This window comes from Mya arenaria, chromosome 17 (assembly GCF_026914265.1).
Source record: "Mya arenaria isolate MELC-2E11 chromosome 17, ASM2691426v1".
In the NCBI taxonomy this organism is placed as follows: Eukaryota; Metazoa; Mollusca; class Bivalvia; order Myida; family Myidae; genus Mya; species Mya arenaria.
The window spans coordinates 43,897,608-43,917,171 of NC_069138.1; the positions used below are offsets into that span (position 1 = coordinate 43,897,608).

The 19,564-nt window shown below is 35.6% G+C and overlaps 2 protein-coding genes across 2 annotated transcripts; one reads left to right on the forward strand and one right to left on the reverse strand.

The window, feature by feature from the left end:
• The first annotated feature begins 621 nt into the window (after window positions 1–621).
• LOC128222944 (uncharacterized) lies at window positions 622–3,924 on the forward strand. Its single transcript, XM_052932135.1, has 2 exons — window positions 622–1,105; window positions 3,221–3,924. Exons 1-2 carry the CDS (start codon window positions 646–648, stop codon window positions 3,622–3,624), a joined length of 864 nt encoding a protein of 287 aa, XP_052788095.1. The 5' UTR covers window positions 622–645; the 3' UTR covers window positions 3,625–3,924.
• Window positions 3,925–5,476: 1,552 nt separating this feature from the next.
• On the reverse strand, window positions 5,477–18,780 carry LOC128222943 (protein odr-4 homolog). The gene is made up of 12 exons (XM_052932134.1): window positions 18,647–18,780; window positions 18,316–18,471; window positions 17,216–17,341; window positions 14,822–14,925; window positions 14,397–14,433; window positions 12,370–12,507; window positions 11,871–12,044; window positions 9,961–10,083; window positions 9,465–9,549; window positions 7,368–7,550; window positions 6,952–7,050; window positions 5,477–5,873 (listed from the first exon to the last, which is right to left on the reverse strand). Exons 1-12 carry the CDS (start codon window positions 18,740–18,742, stop codon window positions 5,803–5,805), a joined length of 1,392 nt encoding a protein of 463 aa, XP_052788094.1. The 5' UTR covers window positions 18,743–18,780; the 3' UTR covers window positions 5,477–5,802.
• Between the last annotated feature and the right edge of the window lie 784 nt (window positions 18,781–19,564).

Genomic DNA, 19,564 nt, shown 5'->3' on the forward strand with positions numbered 1-19,564 from the left:
AGTTTTTAAGAAGAGCTTAATCTGACCTTTCAAGATATGTTCTTAAACCTAAAGGTACAAAACAATACGAGGTATATCGAGTGTTGAACCTATAACTCTCCCATGACTCGTTCCGCAGTGAGGTTTTGTTGCAGTAAGCACTCTTTTGTCCTTGCAAGATGAAAAAACCAGACAATTATTACCTAAAAAGAGGCTTTAATATTCGATTAATATCTAAACACTAGAAGGTATTCACCATTTTATGATTGTCGTCGAATCACTTGCTATGCAAAAAGGTTCCTTTGTAATTACAACAATTCGGGTCTTAGAAATACAGAAAATTAGAAAATTAACCAGAAAATCATCAAATAAAACGTTGTCTAGTTTTAATTCACATAACCATTTAAGAAATATTATTATTAAGATTCCACAAGTATTGATTTGTTTGATTAAGCTTTTGATCAATGCAAAAAAATAAAATAATAATTGCATTAATTTTCATTAAATGCTGATGCGTCTGGTTTTAATTCATTTTCGAATGTATAACATGTAACACTATTACTGGTACTTTAACTTATAAAGTGATCTATAAGAGGCTTAGAGCAAACCTGTTTGCAAACGACGATTCGTTGCTACAACAATTCGGAGAGAAAATTTACCCTTAAAATGTATTTCTGCAAACGTGTTCGGGAATTATTTGTCATACTTCTCGTCATTGAATCCTCTTTGTGTGACGTGAATGAACCTCGATGTTACAGCCGGTTTGACTACGACGAGAAAATGATGGAGAAATTGGTTAGAACTGAGATCAAGATGGAGGAACTTCTCGGTAAATTAGAAGATCTGGAGAAGAGACACAACAACATTGCAACTGAGGTGGACAATTCAGTAAAGGAAATACACGATCTGGGAAAGAAACATGGCGATTTGAAAACCGAACTGGACAATTCAGTGAAGGAAATACACGATCTGGGAAAGAAACACGACGATTTGAAAATCGAACTGGACAATTCAAAGGCTGCCGTGGAAACATTTGAAAACATGACAAAGTCTGATATTGACGGCCTTGAAAAATCCATCGAGATGAACGATCAACGTCTCGATGCTATGTACACAAATATTACAGGTATTTTAGAAAAATAGCTTGTTTAGAGCAAACTGAGTTTAGGTAATTTTAAATTGAATTATCTTGTTAATGTGATTTGATGCTTAAGTGTTATTTATTATATACTTTAGTAATGTCTGCTCTGCAACTCATTTATGCAAAATAATATAACAATGTTATCAAACAAAACAAATCGTAAAAAACCTTCCTCAGCGAATTATATGCACAATCGTATCTTTAATATTACAGTCTTATATTTGTCTTATGAATATATTTATAATGATGTTTGTTCATGATATTCCATCGAATATTTATCTAATTATTTAAATATTCCTTATCTATAATGAATTCGGAAAATCTATAATGAATTCGGAAATTTTAACTAGATAATCAATTACTGCTAGAAGCCAAAGACAGATTCATAGATATGCAGTTAGTATGTTACTTATCAAGTTGAATTCGCAAACCATAGCATTGTAACGTGCGAGATCAACAAGGCCAACCGATCCCTTCAGAAAAAAGCATGCTGAACCCTGAAGGGGTCGACTAGTCTTTATACATAGTATATTCTCCATCCACACGGAGACCTAGATATGCCAACCAAGGACATTACCAACCAAGTACATCAACGTACTATGAACGCACTTTCGCCTACAGCGGAACAATGTACTATGAACGTACGTCCGTTTACAGCGGAACGCTATAACATGAATATCTGTTAGGGTTGTAAAGCATGATCATTTGGCAGTTCATTAGACTGTTTTAAGTCTTATGATATTTATATTACCGAAAAGGTTTCGCGACTATATTTATCCCTGTTGTATCTGATGTAACAGAAACGTGCTTGATGTAGACCTAAAGTAATTGTACATTCGATAAAGCTATATTCTAATGAAGAGAAAGAGCATGCATTCTTCAAATTCATTTAAAAAAATCGACATATCAAAATCAAGCACTGCAACTGGAACACTTATACTTAGGCATCAAAATGCGTTTTTTTTCAGCGCACTTCATCATCTTAAAACCGAAAAAAATCACCTCAGACAAATTCGTCAACATTTGCTTACTTTGAAAAAGAAATTTTCATTATATGTCATTTTGTTCTGAAGATAGATAGATAGATAGATACGTTTTATTCCTCCAGTAACGAAGAGCATCTTTGACATTTATTTTTACTCTGACTATCAAGGCGCTAGAATAACTTCTGTTGAATGAAAAACAACAAATCGATGACCAGAAAATAGGGTTTGTTTTAAACACTGTCATATTTTTTAATCAAACGGATTTCCAAAAAAATAATAACATTTTAAAAATGAACTCTACTTGGTATGACCTGATTCATACCTGTCCATTAGATGGGACTTAGACACGTCCTTAAAAGTCCGGGAGTTCGATTGCTTTGAAGATGAAAGGTTACATATAGTAAGACCTGTGAATATATTATAAGTATCTATCATGTGTTTCCGATATGGATAGAACAATCCGACCCGGGGGCACGCGCCTAAGCCGGTAACGAGGCTTGCCACGCAGCGTGCCCGAGGGTCAGATTTTTCGATCCGTACCGGAAAAAACATGATTGATATTTGTGGAAATTTGACGAAGAAAACGCACTTCTGTACAATTCACCAAAAAGCGCGTGTGACGTTGTTTACTGACGTCATAAAGCACAGTAATTTTAAATCACTTTTGACGTCAAATAGTTCCTCTAAAAATCGCGTTTTACGATTATTTATATCAAATTTTAATTAAGTCTTGCATACTAATATATTTTATTGCACTTTACTAAAATGGCATAATATACTTTTCATAAACCATACAATAAAAGATATAAGAAAAGACGCGTTGTTGCGCGTGAGTCATCTTACATGGGGGGGAGATGGGGTTTTCCAGCACTGGTCACATGACCAGAAACACACATCCGGTATGCAAGAAAATTGTATGTTAAATATTTAAAAATATATTTAAGTCCAGAGCACACGAGCTTAATTTTTCAACAACCAGTGAGTACGAGCTTAATTCAATATGATGGAGTGGATAAAGATGCTTTGAGAATATACGTTGAAAGTCTTTTCTAGATGTTTGAATGTGGTAATTACATATTGAAAATAGTACAAATATTGGTTTGCATAATTTCAGAGAGTAAGCTCCAAGCTTCCGTCGCCTTCTTCACCAGACCTCTATCACATATTACAACATCTAGCGGACAAACGCTAGTGTTCGACTTCGTGACCACAGACGTTGGCGGCGGTTACAGCCCGGGGACAGGCGTGTTCACCGCCCCAGCAGACGGTCTCTACGTGTTCTCCATCACTGTAATGGTTCAAATGTCCTCGTCGGGGTCTTCAGCTAATTTTTCTTTAAAGAAGAACGACATTCCTGTAATGTGGCTTTATGCAAACGACAAGGATAGTGTTTACGAGACGCCTTCGGGAACTGGCCTTCTCTCCCTGCAGGTTGGGGACACAGTTCACGTTACGTGTGAAACTAGTGGACGGTTTATTCATGGCTCATTCACGTTTTTCTCCGGTTTCAAGCTGTAGTTTGTTTAGAAACTTACATTTTGCGCATTGTAGTGCTCTCATATATAAATACATGCAAGACTTATATGGACACTGGTTGTTTAATTGTAGTCAGGAACAAAGTGTAAACCTGAGACCCCATTGTCACTGAAACGCCATTACGACTTACGAATACAACATTTAAGATGATCAGTGTCGATGCCTTATTGGTTGTTCAATAAAATGAGAGAGAAAAAAATGAATATATTTAATTAACAACAGAATAACAATGATAAAGATTTCATTTTGTTTTCAGGTATCGTATGTTTAGAAAGTTTGCAATGAAAACTGTTGTATCATTTATTTAACCTGAAGGCTGATTGATGATTATATTCATTATATCGACAATTCCGCCGCTTTTCAGTGTAAGGATTAAAAAGTTTTGGCGAAACATGCATTGATCACTTTTAGATTAGATTTCAATGCAATACGTGATGTGCGGAGATATTAACATAAATGTGTTTACATGCAAAATATTAACAATAATTTTTAAGTCTAATAATAAAGGGCCATTATTTGCAAAACACAGTTATCTAACTTCATTATTCAAATAGGTTGGGTGGTTGAATACCATTGTATAAAGTCTCAATGCAATACATCAAGTAGTTGCTGAGATATTATCCTACGTGTGCTAACATGCAAGACCTTAACCAGAATTTCTAAGTCGCATAATAAAGGGGCAAAAATGAGTTATCTTACTTGATTAAATAAGAAGGTTAAATGGTTGGGAGCCTGTGTGTAAAGTTTCAATGCAATACATGATGTATTCGGTGAGGTATTGACTTAAAAGTGGTTACATGCAAAACTTTAACCAGAATTTCTATGTTGAATAAAAAAGGGGCCATTATTTAAATTTATTGCAAACTAGAGTTATCTTTATTGGTTATTTAAGTATATTGGATGGTTGAGTGCCATTTTATAAAGTCTCAATGCAATTCATCCAGTAGTTGGTGAGATATTAACCTATGTGTGCTTACATGCAAAACCTTAACCAGAATTTCTGAGTCGAATAATAAAGGGCAATTATTTGCATTAAATGCAAACTAGAGTTATCTAATTTGGTAAATTAAGTAGGTTGGATGGTTGAGTACCATTGTAGCAAGTCTCAATGCAATACCACAAGTAGTTGCTGAGATATTAACCTATGTTTGCTTGCACGCAAAACCTTAACCAGAACTTCTAAGTCAAATAATAAAGGCATATTATTGGCATTAAATGCAAACTAGAGTTATCTTACTTGATTAATTGAGTAGGTTGGATGGTTGAGTACCATTGTATCAAGTCTCAATGCAATACCTTAAGTAGTTGCTGAGATATTAACCTATGTGTGCTTGCACGCAAAACCTTAACCAGAATTTCTAAGTCAAATAGTAAAGGCCTATTATTGGCATTAAATGCAAAGTAGAGTTATCTAACTTGATTAATTGAGTAGGTTGGATGGTTGAGTACCATTGTATCAAGTCTCAATGCAATACCTCAAGTTGTTGCTGAGATATTAACGCAAAACCTTAACCAAGGGGTGACGCCGACGCCGACGCTTGGGTGAGTAGTATAGCTCTCCTTATTCTTCGAATAGTCGAGCTAAAAACCAGGATGGACCTGCATGTTGACCAAAATATGTAATGTACAGCTACATATGATAGCCACAGTGACATTTCCATCCCATTCACTACTCAAGTCTTTGAAGCCATTGCGTTGATCTACATTTATGGCCAGGGGGAGATGGTCGTTTTCACAATACCTTTAGATCATCCGTACAATCATTCCTAATGATTTTATTGAATCATTGTTTTGGGGTATAAATGTGGGCCCATTAAACAATGTTGAACAAGACTTAACATCATTAAACCTTTTAATGGCCAATAACCAATATATTACAAACTTCACATTACATTAGCAAATAACAACATTTTAATCATGCAAGAAAGTATGATACGATACGAAACTTCGAGTGTATTGATGGGGTCGCTGGTATAACAATTAAGATACATACACAAAAAGTGAAACATATATTGCAGAGGAAACATTTGTTTTTCATTTACTGAACATATATTAGCTTATATTGCATCGAAATCAGTCAATTTGAACGCATGATGCAGAAAAAGTGCCCAGAATTCTGGTGGCCATCATGAATCATGGCTGTAGATGAATAAAAGACCATCATGTATCCTGGCCATAGATGTATGACAGACCAGCTGCCAAGAATGCTGTAACTGCTCCAATCCCTGCCACTGTAAAACAAATGAATACGTTACTTATATGAAAACTACATTGGTGTTAATGTTAATTTATCAAAAGTTGACAATATTTACCGCTTTCTTATATAAAAGTTCAATCATTAGGAAAACTCTATTTTCCAATCTGCTTCAGTATATCTTTCGAAGTCGCACAATTATGCCCTAACCCTGGGCTTGAGTCAAAACTGAGACTATTTTTCAGCCGAAGAGAGGCAAATCTGCGCACTAAAGCCAGAGTTATGGACCTTACTGTACATAAGCCTATTATCAATGGGTTTTAAGTAATGACAAAGGTTAGATATTTGAAGGACAAAGACACCAAGGCTATTACGATTCCTGTCAGGGATGTGATTGATCTGGCAGCTAAAGGGCTGAAACCATTTCAACCATGAACTTTTGGGGTGCTTAAGGCCCCCAATAGGGGTTAAAGAAGGTGAAATACCATACAGCATCAGCGAAAATGGTTTCTAAGAAGCCCTTTTGAAGGCTTTATTTAGATTTTTAGAATTTTTTATCTATGCCATTTATAAAAGTATCAAAATAAACAAGATCTCAACAAATTTGAGAGAAACTTCCTAAGGATTATTTTCAAAGTATGTTCTACCATCTGGAATATTCTCATATAAGGGCGAATATTAAAGTATTTATAACATTTTTACAAGTAATATAGAACATTACTAAAATCTTGGGATATAATTAAATAATTCTGTGAGGATTACATTTCAATCTTTTGTTGTATTTGTTTTGAAATTCGTTGGAATAAAAGTGTTCATAAATAGTGTGTTCAAAATTTCATGTGGATTTAAACTGTGGAAAAAACCCAAGATCAGTGAAGATATTCAGTAAACTATTAGACATGATTCTTTACTCTAGGTTATAGTATTTACACTTTCACATTACTTTTTGAAATCACTCATGGAAAGCAGTAAAAGGTTGTTGCTAGTTTCTCTTCCGGTATTGAGTTTGATGGTCAGGACCAAAGATGCAAAGTAAATAAACCACTAAACAATATACCAATTTCAATTCACACCTGCCATACCTTTTCCCTACAAGTATGGAAACCAACACTTACTCATGTAGTATTTCATTCCCGGGGCACCGTTGGAGTTGTCTCCCTTTACCTCTCCTGACTCTGTCTCCGTGGCAACCAGTTGGCTGCAGTCCTCCTCCGCTGTAACATTATACAAGTCGTGTTAGAGATAATACAGGATAATATATGTTATATTGTAGAACTGTGACATATTTCAAAACTAATTCATTTTACAATGCATCTACTGACAAACATAACCTCAGAGGTGAAGATAAGCAAAACACACTAAACCTGCATTGATAATTGCATCAGAACTTTCTCAAGTAAAGCAATTTACTTATAATAGCTTGTTAAAAAATGATGTGTAAGTTCCCAGGGTAGTTCATCATAAATTCGTTTTTCAATGGTATGTATCATCATGCATCTTGACTTATGTATTGGTGTAGTATGTAACTCACTTGGAGGTCGCTCATGCGTGAAGTCAAGGTCATCATCTTCCAGCTTTAGGTCGAGAAGTTCCCGTACACGACCTTTAACCTCAGATGCTTTCTCATCTTGAAACATGTAGTCACACAGCTGTAGACTGGTACCTGGCAGAGGGAAAAACACTCGCCTTGGTGTGCTGTACACCTCGTGACTCTCTGTAATAGAACATGGACAGATGAAGACTGGTACCTTGCAGAGTGAAAAAACTCGCCTTGGTGTGCTGTACACCTCGTGGCTCTCTGTAATAGAACATGGACAGATGAAGACTGGTACCCTGCAGAGGGAAAAACATTCGCCTTGGTGTGCTGTACACCTTGTGGCTCTCTGTAATAGAACATGGACAGATGAAGACTGGTACCCTGCAGAGGGAAAAACATTCGCCTTGGTGTGCTGTACACCTTGTGGCTCTCTGTAATAGAACATGGACAGATGAAGACTGGTACCCTGCAGAGGGAAAAACACTCGCCTTGGTGTGCTGTACACCTCGTGGCTCTCTGTAATAGAACATGGACAGATGAAGACTGGTACCCTGCAGAGGGAAAAACATCCGCCTTGGTGTGCTGTACACCTTGTGGCTCTCTGTAATAGAACATAGACAGATGAAGACTGGTACCCTGGCAGAGGGAAAAACATCCCCTTGGTGTTCTGTTCACCTCATGGCTCTCTGTAATAAAACATAGACAGATGAAGACTGGTACACTGGCAGAGGGAAAAACATCCCCTTGGTGTGCTGTTCACCTCGTGGCTCTCTGTAATAGAACATGTGCAGTTAAATATGGGTAATTATTAGGGGGAGATATCCTGGCATGGTGTTCTTGAGATTTGATCAAAGGTAACATTCTGATGAAGTTTGAACATTATCTGACCAATCATTACCATAATATGGTTCCAGTTATTTTTTTCATAATATTTGCTATTTTTTATACTATCAAGGCCATAATCTAATCATTTCAAGGCCCATAATCTAGGCATGCATGGGCAGATCTAGCTGGTTTTTGAAAGGAACAGAGCTCTAATGGATATCCAAATACTGTCTACAAGTTTCATCAAGATACAATCAAAACTGAAGACTGTATCGTGTTAACAAGCAATTGTTTAGACAATAGCATTTTTTTTTATACTATCAAGGCCCATAATCTAGGCATGCATAGGCGGATCTGGCTGGTTTTTGAAAGGAACTAAGCTCTTATGGATACCTAGATACTGTACAAGTTTCATCGAGATACAATCAAAAGTGAAGGCTGTATCATGTTAACAAGGAATTGTTTACAGGCACACTGATTTTTTATACTATCAAGGCCCATAATCTAGGCATGCATGGGTGGATCTGGCTGGTTTTTGAAAGGAACCGAGCTCTAATGGATATCTAGATACTGTACAAGTTTCATCAACATACAATCAAAACTGAAGACTGTATCGTGTTCACAAGCAATCGTTTACAGACGCACGGAAGCACGGACGCACATATTACTACATACACATTACCATCGCATAAGCTCTTCAAGCCTTTGGCCAGTAGAGCTAAAAATTAGTGAATACCTAATTGTAACATAAATCACTCAGTGGAGTCACAAGTCTGACAGTAATTTGGTAATGACCTCCTTATACAAGCTGATTTTTATATACATCTTCACGGACTGTTTTTCAAATTTGCTTGGTTGCACGGCCTCCCATATATCACACCCAAGGATTCTGAGAAAAATGTGGGGCTCCCAAACATTACCTTGTGGACTTACAACACAATGGGGCACAATATAGGTTCATTGCTTTATCGTGTATACCTCATTCGACTTTAATGACAAAAACAAAATTTCAAACAATTAAGGCACAGATAAAAGTATTTCGAAATTTTGGCGCGGTTAAGATCATAAAAGTCCAATGATTTAATTAAAATATATCTTTTTGCATTAACCTACAATGTGCGCCTTTAAAAACAGAATATTTAAGAATAATGGGTCCTCAGGCAAAACAAGGAGTATAGGACTCTAGATGTACAATTAAATAAATCACTGCACATTTTCCATTTTGTAGCCTCCATTCACAGAGTATGTTATGCATATTATACTGACCTACATCCTCCTCCACAACTTGGATATCGTCCGAGAGCAGCTCACATCTGGACAGCACACTCCGCACAATGTCTGTACGCATCGACTACATGTACAAAACATTAATACCAGTCAACATAAAGCCAGTCTGTCGGTACCATCACATATAAATATTCAAGAGAACAGTAATAATCTTTAGTAAATGGAAATTCATGTACTTATTCCATCATATTAAATGATCATTTTGAAAAAAATCAAATCAAATAAGTTTCATAAGTTTTAGCAAATATGTCTTTTTACTTCTGATTATTTCTTTCATGTCATGCAGGTCTTCCAAACACCATAAATTTTTAAAATCCTTCAAATTTTTTTCACAAAAGTAGGGGGCTAGGGATTCTTTTGCTCTCCATGAAATAAACAATACACATGGAGGGTTTTAGTGTCAATGAATATCAAGCCTTAAGCCAGTTAAGGTAATTTCCAAATCAAGATCACAAACACTACCCTATTGACTTACGTTCTGGGCATCAGCTACTGTCGCCTTTGAAGTGACATACGCTCTTCCATGGAGTGTGCCCTTGATGACGAGCTGTGTTGAACAAACCTTAACACTGGGTTCTGGTACATCTCCAGATGTGCCCTGTATTCAAGGATAGGTATATTTACACTTCCGCTTTTAAAACAAATGTGTTAAGAAGTTTATTTAAGAAATAGTTAAGTAAGAAAATTTACAGGCTACCTTACTGAAATGATTGTAGCACTTAGATTAGTTCTCAAAGCAATCAAAGACATTATGTTGATAAACATTGTAACCAAGTTTTGTAAAGATTGGATGAAAAATGGTCAAATCATAGAGCTGACAAGGTCGATTGGGTTCCATATTGACAATTTAAGGGCTGTAACTCAACAGCTTCTTTATTTAAGCAATCAGGCTATATATCAGCCTTGTATGAGTAATTATTAGGGATGCAAACAAATATTCGAATGTTCGAATATTCGATCAAACGTTTGGTATTCGAATGTCAAAATCGGTATTCGAAAAAAAATTCAATAAAGAGAATAAAACACAATTTGCTTTCATCACTGATGTTGTTTATAAAGTTCGTTTATCTTGTTTTTACAACGATAGGCCCCTAATGCCAGAGGTGTGAATGTGCTGACTAGACACGCGTCATGTGTCATTTAGGGACATATTGTCGGGTAATATAAAATGTCCCCCTACTTTTACAATAACTGGCTAGGGATCGGCTTAACACTAATGTGTTGTCTTGGCTGCAAATTATGCTGTGCAACATAACGCAAATCGAGGTGATGATGGGAATGCCACAATAATGTAATATTGTACCACAATAATGTTGTTGCATATATATATGTGCTTTAAACTGTTTCCATCTTTCGATACAATTTTCTAGCTTTGAAATGGATTTCAGGATATTTTTCCTCTATCGTTGTACAATAGATGAGTCCAATCCACTTATGTTTTCGTTTTACTGTTTTACTAGTTCCCGAGTTGGTTTGGGTTTTCCATAGTTATATTTAGTCAATTTAGAGGTCAATCTCAGAACGAGGCTGATCATCCTACGGAAAGACCCTCCATTGGCGCAAAACACTGTTTGACTAGGAATCCATCTGATTTCACATTGTACACAAAAGGCAGCGGAATTGAATTATTCGATTTTGTTATTTGTCTGTTTATAATGTATTGCTGTTTTCTTCCTGAAAATGGAGAATTTCAAAGGCTCATTTGGGGAAAATCAGGGTCCGCCGCGGCTACGACAAAATAGGGTTAAAATGCCCCGGCTATTACTTTAGCGAATAATAATAGCAGTTTACTACATATTCTAAAATATGTATTTCGGTAATCGAATATTCGAATATTCGTTCGAAAGAATTACCTAATATTCGAATATCTATTTTGCCATTCGTTTGCATCCCTAGTAATTATACAAATTGACATTAGGACTAAGTTTTTTAAGGCCAGATATATAATTTTTTATTTTATAAATATATTATTATTCCCACTCAGATTTTGTATAAATATATTTGGCAGGTTGAGGAAAAAAATGTAACAACAAAATTTTATTTTAATGCAGGCTATTTTTACCAAATGATCCAATTAAAATTGAAGTTTTAGATATTTTATTTTAAATCAAATCTGAAAGCAATCCTCATTTTTAATTTCATGTCCTATTTTAAAAATGTAAAAAAAAGTAATTGAAAATATACCCCAAAAAGGGTAACTGCAACAGTTTTACTGGTTTATGGTTTGCAGTGATTGTAAACAGAAAATGGTGAATATTTTTATATTGTCTAGAATGATCATTATTGGTCAAAGTGAAATGAAAACAAGCTTAATTTGGTTATTATTCACATTTAAAGGGATCAGGCTGATCAACTAGTCTTAACCAACTTTGTATTACTCCTTACCTGTTTCAAGAGCACACTACATTTATGAGCCGACTGGTTCTCTGTTGTGACCTTGTCCCTTGATTTTCCCCGCTTCTCTGTAGACTGGTCAAGTGCATCTACTTCCTGTCGTAGACTGTCATCCACCAAGATTAGACTGGTACACACACGACCAATGTAGGGCTGAAGGCCAACCTGTAGATAGGGGAATCGAGTATATACATAAAGTAACATATATCTATGGAATATTTATGAATATATTAAAATGATTATACATGTATATCATCATTTTAACACTCAAATAAGTGAAACTTAAAGTGACACTCATATTTAAAATCAATACATACACAAACACAAATTTGACATTCTCTCCCATCTCTTCCCAGACTTTCAAAGCCTACCATGAACTGATTAAGCCAGTCTGTCGGGAGGTCAGAGCAATGTTTCAAAGAATTTGTTATAAGACAAACTAGAACATTCTCAGCTCCCAACCCCACCACCAAACCTCTATAGAGCCTACCTGTATCTGTTTAGCTAGGCCAGTCTGCCGGGAGGTCTGAGCAATGTTCAATGGAATATTTACAGCCATCTGGGTCTCAAGACGCTGCCACCTCTCCTGCCCTCCCTGGGTCTTCCACTCAGCTGGTCTGAATGTGCTCTAGAGGGATAAAGGAAAAATCTGAACTCAAACATTAACCCACATATACCATTGTTGTTCCAATCGATTTAGAGGCATAACCCACAATTATTACAATACTATTTTTGGGCCTTGATGCATGTATGAATTTTCATCTACGCTTCATGTGAATATTAATGCAGCTTTTAAGTTTAAGCCAAGCTTGACACTTTCACCAGAGGACATTGCTGACTAGGAGTTTGAATATTATACATGGTATTTATTTATTTTCCCCATAAACCATATATTTATATACACTTCTACACACTGTTCTAGATCATATACAGGCAATGGGTGAGAGTAAAAGTTCTAACACAATTTGGTAGTGTTACTCAGTCATTGCATCAAAATATTTAAGCACTAGCCCAGAAGGGCTAGTTACCTGGAAAAAAACTATCATGATTCAAATTTCACTAGCCCGAACCGGGAGAAGGCTTTGCAGAGAAATGATAAAATTTGGGTAGTAAAATAAAGGTAAAATACCAAGGAACTCTTTTTTAATCTCTATTGAACACCATTTGTAATAAACACAAGGTCTGAAGACATTTCACATCACTTTCTCCACTGACACTATTGTCATCATCATACTTCATTCTTCCTGGCAGGGCTAAAGAGTATATGTAGTGGTTATTTGTTTCTTCATTTTGAAAGTTTTCTATATATTTTTGAAAAGTTTACCTCCATTCCAGCTATATTCCTATCACCTTCAAGCTTTGCAACCATGAATTAACTTCCTCTCAAATTATATCGTTTTTAAGAGTAAGGCATGTCAAAAAAAAACAAACAACAGTGTGTCGCTCATTCATTTTTCCATCAATTCCATTCTTTGGGAACATTAATTAACATTATAACTTGAAAATTCCACAAGAAGACTATCGGAATACACTGATAATCGCTGAGTCATGCAACTAATCACGGACCCACTTTACAAATGTGTTACTAAATATAGTATCATCATATGTATTATCATCCGATGGAATTTTGTTGGTTAACTGTTTAAATCAAAATACCCTTGGCCCGACCTGTCAAGTGTTGCTGTCGTTTTTCCGAAAAAAACAACAGCAACACTTGACAGGTCGGGCTAGAGACTTGAAATTTTCAGTCGACAGACTGGCAACAACTTGACTTGGGTGATTGTCGAGTGGATAATGTTGAAAATAACTCACTATGAGGCAGTTATTACGAACGGTCTCAAGTTTAGACTGAAGTAGCAAAACTGCAGTTCTTCCTTTCATTGTAACTTTCCTCCTATAAATTGAGAATTGATTTAATTTGCTGAATTTTATTGCAATTTTAAACTGACATTCTTTTTTTAAACAAAACAGAATAAGATGATTCTTTGTAATTTAAAATGAATGTTTTTCTGAGAATTGTCTCGACTCACTTAAGACTGTTCATGATAATGGGGCCCAGGCCTAGACCTCTTCTGACTAGAAGTTCATTTAAGGAATGAATTGTGTGACTAATGTCATTTTCAATCATGCAATTCATTACTTATATTTACATACGGTATTTACTTATTTCCAGAATTGTTAACAAAATATATTTTCATTTAAGGAATCTTGAACTGACCTTAACTGGAAACACTTTGGCATATGTAGTCTTAACACTGTGTGAAATATCAACAACTTCTGAAGTTGATTTTTAACATAGAATTGAAACGCTAATTTTGATTTAAGCTTTTGTGGTCTGCTCACACAATATAATATATCAAGATAAACAATGTTCAATTAACATGTATATTTGTACACAATCATTTGGGGTCCAAGCATATCCAAATATGCTGTGTTCATTGGACGATAATGATAACAAATGGCAATTGCCGAAAGGTTGTTCATCTTAGAAATGGAAGTAAAAGTGACAACATTTACCTTTGTGTCGGTTACATCTATTGTTCGGCATGTGTATCTGTCAGTGTGTCAAGGTCAAGTTGAGTATCATTAATAAGACCCACTGCAATATGGTACATCTTTAAACGAAGTTCTGTGTTTACAATTAGAATAAGGGGTTTAAAGAGATAAAGACTAAGTGTATGTTGTCATTTCAAGTGTATGTTGTCATTTCAATACTTTAAAACATCACAAAGAAAGCAAGAGCAGTCTTGATCATAATAAAAAAATCTAAAATACTGCAAAACGTTTAAAAGTAATAGTACACTTACAGTACAAGTAATAAAAGAAAACCTAAATGTTAATAGCAATGATGAAGCGTTTAGAAATTAATTATGAAGTCAGCTTTAACTTAAGGAACTTCCTGTATGATGCCAGATTTGTGGTCAGCTTTAAGGAAAGGATACTTTCTGGTGCTGGAACAGATCTGCAGGAGGATTCGGTCCCCGATACTGTCTCCCAGCTCTGACATCTGAGATTTCTTCTCCTGCTTTTGTATCGCAAACAACACCTGAGAAGAAACAAATCAACCATTAACACCACCTTTAGTTTGCTAGATTAGTAAGGTTTGCCAACTGTTTATATTTGGCATCTTCTAAAAAATTAATCATGAACTTGTAGTCAACTGCTGGGTTTGTTCTCTCAGTGTCCACTAAACATAATTTTGGTATACAGAAAAATTGAAAAATATTGATGACTTATTTATTTGCACATAAACCAAAGTCATTTTTACTGAAGATGCGGTACTGATCACATTAAAACGCTTTACCCATTAAATCAACATTAAACACTTAAAACAATGAATATTATGTTAACTGTTTTCTGTCAGAATAATTCTGATTTCGTCTTAAATGTACTCATATTCCAAAAATTCTTATCAGCAATGTTCAGAAATTTCATTTCCAATTCAGGGTCTTTCCAAGAAAAATAATTAGTTACAACCAATGATCGGGTGAAGGATTGAGAGTACCACCTTCTGTGTTGAGAAAATTTATGCTTTTATTTTAGGCTAGGACACTGTAAATGGTGTGTTCTGATGCAAGCTCAACACATCAACATGAAAATCTATTTCAATAATCTACCTCATGTTTTCATCTGTTCTTTCCAATAAAACATGATTAATACAACCTTATGTTCCATCTAACATTGTTTCCAATAAACTAACATCCTAAGATGACCTTGCTCTCGTTTACAATCTTAAGCAGCATTGCCACTTCTCCTAGTGGCTGTCATAATAATATCATGTGAGCCTGACGGCAATGCTCCTGCTCCTGAAATTTGTGTGCCTGAGGTGTTAGTTACTGCTTCTATCGCTAAACTAGAACTCCGCGAGTCGGATGTGTCGCCTTACGAATTATTTACTGTCGACATTATAGCTGTTAGATTGGCATTTTATTCATTTATAGACAATGATGTTGCCATTTAACTTTCAAGTGTAGGTGGCATTTGAACTGAAGGTAACAACGTTAAGCCAGGAGCAAGCAATTGGTTATATAAGCAAAAATGAGCACAATACCAAGAGTTACGGTTCTTGTGCACTGCTCTTGCTCTCAATGAGATCTATCTAGCTATGAAGTTTCTTATATTCTTCAAGATATGCCCTGGACAAAACTTTAAGCATGAAAATTAACAAAGGGCAATAACTCTAAACATATAGATGCAAGAGTTACGGTTTTTGTGCACTGCACTTTCCCTCAATCATATATACCTACGGAATAAGTTTCAGGTTGATACCTCCTATAGTTTACGAGATATGCCACGGACAAAACCTAAGCATGAAAATTAACAAAGGGCAATAACTCTAAAAATATGGCAGCAAGAGTAACGGTTCTTGTGCACTGCTCTTGCTCTCAATGAGATCTATCTAGCTATGAAGTTTCAAGTTGATACCTCTTATATTCTTCAAGATATGCCCCGGACAAAACTTAAAGCATGAAAATTAACAAAGGGCAATAACTCTAAACATATAGATGCAAGAGTTACGGTTTTTGTGCACTGCACTTTCCCTCAATCAGATATACCTACGGAATAAGTTTCAGGTTGATACCTCCTATAGTTTACGAGATATGCCACGGACAAAACCTAAGCAAGAAAATTAACAAAGGGCAATAACTCTAAAAATATGGCAGCAAGAGTAACTGTTATTGTGCACTGCACAACTGCACTTGCCCTCAATGAGATCTATCTAGCTATGAAGTTTCAAGTTGATACCTCTTATATTCTTCAAGATATGCCCCGGACAAAACTTTAAGCATGAAAATTAACAAAGGGCAATAACTTTAAAACTAAGAAAGCAAGAGTTACTGTTATTGTGCACTGCACTTGCCCTCCATGAGATCTATCTACATATGAAGTTTCAAGTTGATACCTCCTATATTCTACAAGATATGCCCCGGACAAAACTTTAAGCATGAAAAATAACAAAGGGGAATAACTCTAAAAATATGGAAGCAAGAGTAACAGTTCTTGTGCACTGCACTTGCCCTCAATTAGATCTATCTACATATGAAATTTCAAGTTGATACCACTAATAGTTTAGGAGATATACCCCGGACAAGCGAAAATGGGACGCCGCCGCCGCCGCCGCCACCGCCGCCGACAAAAGTAACCCCTATATGTCGTCTTTTCAGGCGACACAAAAATGAATTCAGTGTGAGCACCTGCAGTGCTGCCATGTGATAGTATAGTCAGCTGCCCATGCCATGCCTTAATTACAAAGTTCAAAGTCAACATTAGAGACTTCATGTAGATTTCAATATATGTAGACATTTCCTGCATGGTATTTAAACTAGAAGTCTCACCTGTCTGAGTTTGCTCTGAGCAGCTTGCATCATCGCGGGAGGGGCGACTGCGAATATCCCGATAACATTCAGTCCCCCGGGCAGCATCATGGTTACCTGTCTGGCATGTGTGGCTGCCCATTGCTCCTATAAGTAAAGAAATAACATGGACAAAGTTACAACCGGAAATCAATTGGCTGATAATAAAAGCAGCATAAAGAAAGTAAAAAAAAAGAGTTCTACAAAGAATAAATGGATTGGAGGTAAAAAAATAAATTTGTACATATATAGCTAAATACTAAAAATGTTCATACTCAACAGTAGATTGAAAGAGCTTCTAGAATGTTCTCAAATCTAATGTCGGGAATAACCTGAATTGGGATTAATTTGCTTTGTTATATACATGCCAGTACATAACACTCAACGACTTAGACCCTCTTTCCTCCCACACAGGGATAAAGCTGATTCCCTTGCTGAAATCTCAACAATGTTCCTCTTTGTTGCTTGCAGAGTTTGATATGAACAGAACTAGTCGTGCCCTAATTTTATAGGCAAATATTTTTTCGGACAGGCAAAAACTTCTAACATGTCTGTCAGTCAGAATTATTACAATTGCAGGAAGTCTGTAGTTCTTCAGTCAACTAATCAGCCTCTGACTGAAAATCCAACATCTGCGGAATCTGGGGTGTCAACAGAGCATAAATGACAGATCCCAGCGCTAAGAATATTGAGCAGAAAGATAATGGGCACCAGCTAGATACTTCAAAAATTGCTTTGTTGACAAATCAATCTGAATTTGAGTTTCATGAAACTACAGTGTATTTATGAAAAAGGTATCGGCTAATAATTTATGTGTAACTTTTGTGTTTCCATTTAACAATGCAGTGTTAATTATTGTAAATATACAGTTGAAGAATATATTTTACATTGGTATGAATCAGTGGACTTGTGGCATTTAGGGAACAAAATGAAAATCCAAATGTAAAAAAACTTCCCTAAACGCGCATTATTGAGGCTAACAAGGGACAATCGCTTAATACATTATGTTGGCTGTTAAAGCGGAAATGCCAGGAGGGTTTACTATATATGATTAATTAAATTTGTTATTTGACAATCACGACCTGCATGTCTCCAAGTTCTGAAGGCTTTGTCTGTGACCTGCGACGTTTCTTCCTCTCTGAGACTGTAGCAGCTTCGTCATCATCGCTACTCGCCTGGTCATCCAATGGCTCTGGGGTCCGCACAAGGTGAACTGCAAAGTCCTTTTGGCTCGTCAGCTGAAGATGCGCACAGTATCTTAAATAGTGTATTAGCTGAATATTTCAATTCGTTGATACATTAAAAATAAATCGGTAAAAAAAAGAAAAACAGTTTTACATCGACGACTTCTAGTTCTACACGAAAAAGGCGTTTCGAATTTATACCAAATAAATAGACAGAATAATAAAATACTTTTCCAATAATAACTCCTAAAAACCATGTCTTCGACTGAAGTAGATTCTCGACATATGCTTGTATTCTTTCGTCGGCTAAGATTGTACGTCCCATTTTTTCGAGTAAGTACTTTTATCAAATCAAAACGGCATATATCAAAACGGTTTACAGGTAAATATCCTCGAGTTGTAGATCTAGGCTAGTTTCCTACGTTACTTTTCTATAAACTGAAACTGAAACTGATTTATTTCATTAAACGCCTATTTCTATATAAATATTCAATGGCGTTGTACACACAATACAAAATATAAGAATCACAAATTATAGAACAAAATCAAACACTGAGACATATACCATATAAAACATGTCAAACGTAGGTAGCAAAACTATAAGACAATAAGAGAATTATTAAAATATTAACAATTCACGATACATACTACTTCTAAAAATTTAAATAACCTGCTTTAAAAAATGGATCGTTGTGACTAAAATAAATTTATACATCGATGCCACGAATAACGAATCGAATAGTTTCGAATAAAGTTTCGAATAGTTTATTACGTACTACAAGGCCTCCAGCCCAAAATACACCGTATCACATTTGTTATATAGATGACATATTCATAATTTAAATAATAAATAGACATGCACATGTATGTACAGTGACACATATAATGGTTATGAAACGATAACATTGGTGCATAAATAAGTATATAGGCAATATTTAAACATGTTTGTAACATATAATTATGTTCGTAATTGAATGTTGTTTAAACTTGAATAGTTGCATCTCTTAAAGAAAATGCATTTAGTAAAAAGTTTGCCAAACAACGTATATGTTCTTCCTGATCACTCGACATGATAGCATTAAATAGAGTAACACTCACAAATGTATTTAGCCATTGTGGCATAAAATGTTCATTTCTCAAGTCGTTA